Source organism: Adiantum capillus-veneris, chromosome 11 (genome assembly GCF_014529385.1).
Source record: "Adiantum capillus-veneris isolate H3 chromosome 11, ASM1452938v2, whole genome shotgun sequence".
Lineage (NCBI taxonomy): Eukaryota > Viridiplantae > Streptophyta > Polypodiopsida > Polypodiales > Pteridaceae > Adiantum > Adiantum capillus-veneris.
Window position 1 is genome coordinate 87,240,141 of NC_140941.1, and position 8,040 is coordinate 87,248,180.

Below are 8,040 nucleotides of genomic sequence, written 5' to 3' on the forward strand. Positions count from 1 at the left end.
TTCTACAACCATATTAGAGATCATGGATGGTCTGTGAAAGACATAGAAGTTGTGAAGACATTGCTACAATCATGGAGAGTTCGAAATGAAGAAATATTTGGTGCGAACTCATCACCTCTAGAACATGTAGCTGGTATGTATATCTTGATTAGTTAACAATAAGTTTGATATATTTGTTCAGGAGAATAATCTCTTGATAACTTGTTTATAGGTAATGGTGAGATGCTTGATGATGTCTTGCGCCATGGGTTGCATGACCGCTTTTGGTGTTACATATTTGAGCATCTTGTAAAAGCATACAGCTCCATCAAAACAAATAACATGGAGGATGAAGCTTCATTTGCAAAGTTCTATTTGAGAAGGTTCTTCACAAGAGCTTTTCAGGCTATCCGTGGTGATAGTGACAATCTCTTACCTTCTGAAAGGTTTTTGAAGGACCTACATTGTGCATTTATTCTTTCTCAAAGCAGCTCGCTATTAGCAGATGCTCCATCACATGATTGCTCTCCGTCACATATGGATGGGCTATTGGTTGTGTCTTCAATTGAAAAGGCTAAATCTATGTGGAGTGATCTATTAAAATATGGAAGCAATTCACTATGCACTAGAAATATTCTTCTCAAGGGGATTGCAATATCAAAGAAGAGATGCACTTATAGAGATCCTACTAGTGAAGAGAAAACTTATCTAAAGAAGTTCTGGAACATTCCAGAGCAGTACTTCCAATGTTTGGAAGTAAAGACATACCAACAGGTCCTCTTTAAAGGGGATATATTTAATGTGGGTGCCAATGTCATAGTGAAAGTGGATACCGATGATGCAATGGTGGAACACAGAGGTCACTGGAAGGCTTGTATAACATCCTTGTTCTCAACACAGTTTAATGGAAAGTGTATGCTTTTCTTTGGTGGATGATATTACAAGTAATGCATTGTGGGAAACGAGGACTCAGAACAATTGTTAATGGATCCAGTTACTCAAATGAGTGTGCTTGAGAAGGCCCCTTTGCCTTCCACATGGAATTGTGTTCGGCCCATCTACTCTATACTTCACAAATTTATTACATTGCCAATACCAAGGAGGCAGAGGCTCATTGCTTATGAGGTGAAGGATTTGAGGCAGCGTGATAGCTTGTTAATGGAAGGAGGTTGTGGAAATGTTCCATTATGGGTGGAGGTCCATGATATAGTTCAAGTGTGCTTGAATAGCGAGAATGCAATACAGATTCAACATGCTGTTGTTAGAGAGACTGATTACGAAAGGAAAAGGGCAAAGCTTGCTTTATTGGAGCATGATGCATATCAACAAAACACTTATAAAGTTTGCAGAGAGGAGCATCAATGGAGAAGTTGGGATACATGTTCCATTCAAATTAAAGATTGGACAGTCACAAAACAAAAAAAGGTTATAAAGCCTAGACAGGCGGCTAGATGGATACCTATTGTTTGGCATTCTCCATAGACATATAATTGTGGTAGCCCCTTTTATTCAATCACTACTAGTAATCTTGTGGAAATATTTTAGAAAGACTATTGCTTCATGGATGACAATTGTTGTATTCATTGTTATGGTGTTCTTTACATATCTTTTGTATAACTTCACTCATATGGTATGCAAGCATGGCTAGTACATTTGTGGAAGTAGTTTAGAATGCTAGTATACTTGTGGAAGTAGTTTAGAATGACTATTATTTCATGGATGACAATTTTTGTATTCATTGTTATGCAAGTAGTATACCTATGGAAGTAGTTTAGAATGACTATTGCTTTATGGATGACAATTGCTAGCTTCATTGTTACGATGTTCTTTGCATATCTTTCTTAGAACCTCATCATAGAGTATGCTAGAACTTCTGGGAGACCTGCTTTATGTATGGAGATTATTGTACTTATTGTTAGTATGCAAGCATGGCTAGTATACTTGTAGAAGTATTTTAAAATGCATATTATTTTATACATGACAATTGTTGTATTCATTGTCACAGTTTTCTTTACATGTCTTTCTAAAACATTACTCATAAAGTAATGACAAGTGTGTGTATAATTTTTGAGATAAACTTTGTTACTTAAATGTCTTGCTGCTCATGTGTGTGTTCAATGCTTTGTCTTTTCAGATATGAGTTATCCACAGTCCTTTGTGGAGCAACTACTGTCTTTCTCTAATGAAGAGGCCCTCAAATTTTTAGATTCTTGGAGGGCCAGTCATCTTGGAAATAAGAGAGTTGTTTCTTCTCCATCTAGCATCTCTATAGGTGTCGACACTACTAGCAAGGAGAAATATGACCCAATCATATATGAACAGGTGTTTAGGCCTCCACCTCCTAAGCTTAGAGAACCCAATAAACTCTATGGTAGGGATTTCCTCTTAGAAGAGGGTAATAACCAACATATAGTTCTTTATTCAAACTATGGGTTTGTTAGAGGATGGTTTGCCAAACACAAGCCATTTGGAGACCTTAGAAATAACATGGAGAGAAAGAATATCGTGTTGGATGTAATAAGAAAAAATAAAGGTGAGCTTAAGCCTGTAATAGTAGCTGGACAAAATTATCATTGGAAAGAAGAGGACGTTTATACATGGGCCATCAAGTCTCTTGTAGCAAAATGAAAATGGAGAAAAAAGAAACCAAACAACGAATTATCTTCTAGCACCCCAATGGTATGTGCCATTTTGTAGGATTTTCTCTAAGTAATAAACTTCTATTATGTCAAAGTATAATCGAAATGTTTTCATGAGATTAGATAGAAAAAGAAAAAGATGATGATGATGATAACCAAGAATTTCATGAGAATGAAATGATGATGATAACCAAGAATTCATGAGAATGATGGAGGAGAAAGTGAACTACAAGGAGAAAGTGACGATGATGATAACCAAGAATTTCATGAGAGTGATGGAGGAGAAAGTGAGCTAGGAGAATATGGTTCACTCACAAAACTTGTGAGTAATCCTCTAAGGTATTGGAAATTTATATGAAAACTAATGATGAAGAAAGTAATGCTTTTGTTGTTATTGAATAGCTAAAGGATGCTTGTGCACAAGAAACCACTTGTATATCTATTCAAGAAGAAGAAGAGCAACCACAAGCTACTCATGTAAGCACTTCTATCTTAAAATAACAATAATGTATGACCTATCATGATAAAATTTGTTATTATGTGTTTAGAGAGAGACGGAAGCATACATTCTTAAGATGCCATGGGAAAATCATGATTTACAAAGTGATGCTTATGAGGTATGTGTGGTTTACTCCTCTCTCTCTCTCTCTCTCTCTCTCTCTCTCTCTCTCTCTCTCTCACACACACACACACAAGCGTGTGCGCGCGCGCGCACACACACACACACACACACACACACACAAAGATATCAATTGAAATAATTGAGGTAAATTTAGCTAGTTTTGTGTGCATGTGTGTATGTGTGTGTGAGATATCCAAATTCGATTGCTTAATGCGCAAGCATATAGTTTGTCCAATGCTATCCAGAAAAGGATATCGAAGTAAACAATAAATTAGATGAGTGTGAAGACCATATCACAAAACTGGTACAATTCTAATTCATGTATTTTTTTCACTCTAAAACTTTTTGTTGATTGCACTCTTTTCTTGAATAATTTGTGAAGGAAAAAATCAATGGAAGGACACAAATTATAAGTGGTACAAACAAAGAACAGAAAAGAAAAAGCACACGAAAGCGCAAGGTACTATTTGAAGATGCTTCACATGGAATATTTATTTAATGAAATACTTACCCTACTTAATTTTAATGTTATAAAAAAGCCATGTTTTCCCACTTCTATAGGCTACTTCTAAGATTGAAGAGCTACTAAAGGAGAAAGATCAAGCTTCAAAGTTTTTGAATCTTAAAAAGAAAAAGGTTTTTTTCTTCACAAGAATAAGATTCTTTAAATATTTTTGCATGTGGCTACAAAATAAAAGAGTGGACTTTAATTGTTTTAGGAGCAAAAAGCTGATGGGGGATGTTCAATGAATCAAAATCAATGTGTGTTGGAATTTCAGGTATGCAATAAAAGCTAAAAACATTGCCTTACTTATGTTCACAAAAATAATACGTCACTTTTTAAACCATGCATCTGCTTCTGCTAGGTGAGAAATAGGGTGCATAGGAGGTATGCCAGCTTATTCTCCCCATGTGGCAGAAGCAAGAAGGGAGGTTTTCACGAGGATAGAGAGACCCTGGTTACTCCGTTGTGGGCCCTCGCCTCCTCACAACAAACAGTGAGACAAAGAGACACAGAAGGTCGAGCAGGAGAGAAGGCAGCATGCTCTCTTAGGCCTCCTCACAACAAACAGTGAGACAAAGAGACACTGAAGGTCGAGAAGGAGAGAAGGCAACATGCTCTTCTAAGAGAGCATGCTGCAAAACATCCGAGGCTATAGCACATAGATGAGGAGCTACGCACATAGATGAGCCACGAAAGCATGCATGGAGATCTTGCAGTTAATTCGGCCTAGCATCAACACAGTGCGTCCATGGTTCGCAAGACTGGCATGTTCTGCCATAGCTACCTGATAATCATGTAAAAAAAAAGAGGCAGATCATTTATTTTGAATGATGTTCGATTCCCTGTGTATCGAGCTTTCTTGCTTGCAAAAGAGTGTGTAGAGAAGTAAAGAAAGCTTCCTTTGGTAACACACCTAGAAAGAGAGGTAGATAGATAATCCAAAAGCTCATGGTCAAACATATAGTGTCATTGGTATAGAGAAGAAGCTCGCATGCCCATTATTTTGCTTGAGATCGATTCCTAGGCTAGGACTCCTCCTGCAAAGAACATCTCTGTTATAGGAGGGAAGAAACGTAGTGGTGAAATGCTTTCTAGAACTTCACAAGAATATCCTCTTTCCCAGGAGGGAAGAAACAAGAGAGGACTTCGCGATGAAATGCTTGTGGTTTAGTGTATTTTCAACTGGCTGGAATTGCAATAATCCCATCTACATTTCGAGCTTGACTTGAAGAAAACCAGAAAAATTCTACAAGTTGTTCGAGCTCGTCGCCTTGCTTGCTTCTTGTTCAAGCTGGAGAGAGTGAGAGCCTTTCAGCTTTCTTGCTTATGTCCAAGAGCAAGTTCGCGAGAGAGAGAGAGAGAGAGAGAGAGAGAGAGAGAGAGAGAGAGAGAGAGAGAGAGAGTGTTTGTGATGTCCATAGCATAGCCTTCAGGCATCAACATAAATATCAATACCAGGGAAGTGACTCGGATGAGGCATGGAAACTCACTAGAGTGTCAATCCTAATGAAGTGAACTCGAATAGATGCAACTACTAACTCATATTCTTCGGTTAAAGAAAAGTTTTTGGCAAGCCCCCGACTTGGGCTCACTTCTCGGTATCTCTAAAGAGAGTATGAACTATGTATTTGAAACGATAAATGTCCCCCATGGCAATCGAAAACCGACAATTGGTACATGGTGCATCTTGCTCCTCGCTCTGCATAAAGATACACAAACTTGAATCTACCAATGGCCTATATAAGGTGGTGTACGTTTTCTTCAAGGTTGAAATTCTATTCCTACTGTGATGGCAGCATCAACAGCTTTCCTCACCACTTCATTTCACCAATCTATATGTCGATGCAAGGAGCTGGAATTGCCAGAAAAGCATTCAGAATTTGCAAGCTTGCAAAGAAGACACAGATGTCGATACCACCTCGCTCCCTGCTTGGGTAAACATAGACAATCCCATCACTGTAAATAGTCGATGGGCGTACCGCTGCAGGCCTTCCCATGCCCACATCAACATCATACACAGGGAACTTTGAGCCATGAATAAGGAAGAGAAACTTGGTGCTTCCTTTCATGGCTTCATCCAATACAGCTTGAAACTCCTCTTCTCCATGAGAAAAGCCTGATCTTCCAACACCTTCAAACTTTCATTCATTCTTGTCGCAACCGTACCAATGCCTTCTTTTGACAAATCTGCCACTGTTGCATAAACATACACAGGCTCCACCGCATTTCCAAGTATGCCTTTGTCAACGAAGGTCTCAATCTTTGTCTCACATCTCCTGCAAATTGTATGCACATCTAGCAAGATAACCAAAGAGAAACATCGTCAGTGTAAAGCAAGAAACACCATATCTCACATACATACGCCGTAAACAGTTTGCACACTTATTAAAAATTAGCACATGCATAAACAAAAAGAAAAAAACTTATCATCTGTAGCTAAATGTCTATTACGATGCTTTGCAGAAAACTACCTTCTGATCAGGTTACAAATCTTGCGCTGCAGTGATTCTTTTCCAGACGCATGCCATAACTGCTTGAAATGAGCTGATTGACTTATTTCCGGACTCTTCGATGGCAGTCTCCTTAAGCTGGTGGACTACATTGCTGCTAAAGTGCATGACCCTGTGATAACCTTTCGCTGGACCATGCGTTGGAAGAACAATGTTCATCGGAGGATTGTCGACCTTTGGGACCTCTGAACTGTTGAGCCAGCACTCGTGTTTCAGTAGCGCTCGCACGAGGAGAGGAGGAGTGGGCACGCCCTGGCCTCTGCAACATTGTCCCCAAGAATTCAGAAAATACCAAAGAGAATGACCATCAAACACCACGTGGCTTGCCGCAAAACCGATTGCTACACCGCCTCCATCTCGAAAGTGGGTCACCTGTTGACACACAGAAAAGGCGTGACATAGGACCCCTTGCTTTGCACTCCACATCGCATTTTGATAAACCATTACACAGCATTCAAATTCTACCTGGTTAGAAAGCAAGGATGTCCCCCGGATGTCCTACCACATGAAAGAATGGGAAAACCTTCTTTTCAAGCTCGCAGAAATCAGAATCTGCAATGGCCTCCACAAACTCGACGCCAGCATCATTGCAATCGATGGTGAGCTATCCAGGGGTAGGGTCCTCAAAAAGGCGGCCAGCGACCGGATAAAAATCGACGAGAGCAGTGGAAAGGCCATGCTTCAAGGCGGGAATGCTGAAGCTGGGATTCTCGTCCCCAGGTGAAGAGTAGAAAAGAACGTCTCTGATGTAGCCGAAGGATTTGAAGATGATGTCTGCAGATGGAAGGTAAAGGTGGAGGCCTTGGGTGGGATGCGAAGGTTTAACATAGGAGATGTCGAGGATTTGTACAGACCCAGAAGCAGAAGCTCCTGGAGACGAAGAAGGCGCAGACATGGGCACGCAGTAACGTTCACGTGTGCCAACTGGAAAATGAATGGAGACCAGTGCTCGATGGCACGGCCCTGGTTCACACGCGATCTAGGGCCCAAAATTGGGGGGGCGAGGCGGCTTTAATCTCAGCCGTCGGATCATGCAGTAAATTGGGGGTGGGGACTAGGGCCGGATAAACTGGTGAACTAAAGGCGGATAAACTAGGGTGTGATCATGTGCCTTGCCAACATGGACAACGACGCGCACTAGCATGGTGGTAGGGTATTCGTGTGCCAATCGAGATGTTCCAAGTTCGGCCCACACCCTGCGAGGCGGGTGAACTAGGAGTGAACTCGGGGCGCCATTTTTGCTCCAAGTTCACCCTTAGTTCACCCCCTAGTTCAATCCTAGTTCACCAAGTCGACGAACGACTGAGATTGCATTGCGATTTCCGATTCTCTTTCCCACCATAGATCCCCCCTCCGTGCCATATAGTGTTGCCCGGGAAAAGATAGGTTCGCTTTATCCAAAGCCAGTTCAAAATGAAAAATGGCCGGTTCAAATTTGGGAAAGAAGGTTCTTAGTCCGGTTCAAATTATGGAATTTTTAGTTATAATATGGAATTTTTAGTGTGATTATCCCTCTAAAATTTAGAGTTAACCTGCTTATATGTATGTGAAAAGGTTTCTAAACCGGGTCCACAAAAAACGTTTCGCGAGCCCTAATGGAGACATGGTGCTATATGCAGTTTTTTATTGCAAGGACCCACTCAAGGTCCACCAAGAATCGAAGTCTTTAATCTTGATGTCCAAGCAAGGTTTAAGCCAACGGCCTAGCCTCATGACTATTTGCCTTACGATAGTGACAAGCCTATTTGATGGCATCAATGATGCGCAAGTCGAGCGGGGAGCGAG

At 40.6% G+C, this 8,040-nt stretch overlaps 2 protein-coding genes and 1 pseudogene across 2 annotated transcripts; 2 read left to right on the forward strand and 1 right to left on the reverse strand.

Annotated features, from left to right (window-relative positions):
• Positions 1–321: 321 nt before the first annotated feature.
• LOC147447594 (uncharacterized) lies at positions 322–884 on the forward strand (annotated as a pseudogene).
• LOC147447593 (uncharacterized) lies at positions 322–1,461 on the forward strand. Its single transcript, XM_086524368.1, has one exon. It carries the CDS (start codon positions 964–966, stop codon positions 1,459–1,461), a length of 498 nt encoding a protein of 165 aa, XP_086380494.1. The 5' UTR covers positions 322–963.
• A 3,808-nt stretch (positions 1,462–5,269) lies between these two features.
• On the reverse strand, positions 5,270–7,154 carry LOC147447595 (hydroxycinnamoyltransferase-like). Its single transcript, XM_086524369.1, has 6 exons — positions 6,899–7,154; positions 6,721–6,753; positions 6,378–6,627; positions 6,217–6,289; positions 6,017–6,040; positions 5,270–5,866 (listed from the first exon to the last, which is right to left on the reverse strand). Exons 1-6 carry the CDS (start codon positions 7,148–7,150, stop codon positions 5,578–5,580), a joined length of 921 nt encoding a protein of 306 aa, XP_086380495.1. The 5' UTR covers positions 7,151–7,154; the 3' UTR covers positions 5,270–5,577.
• Between the last annotated feature and the right edge of the window lie 886 nt (positions 7,155–8,040).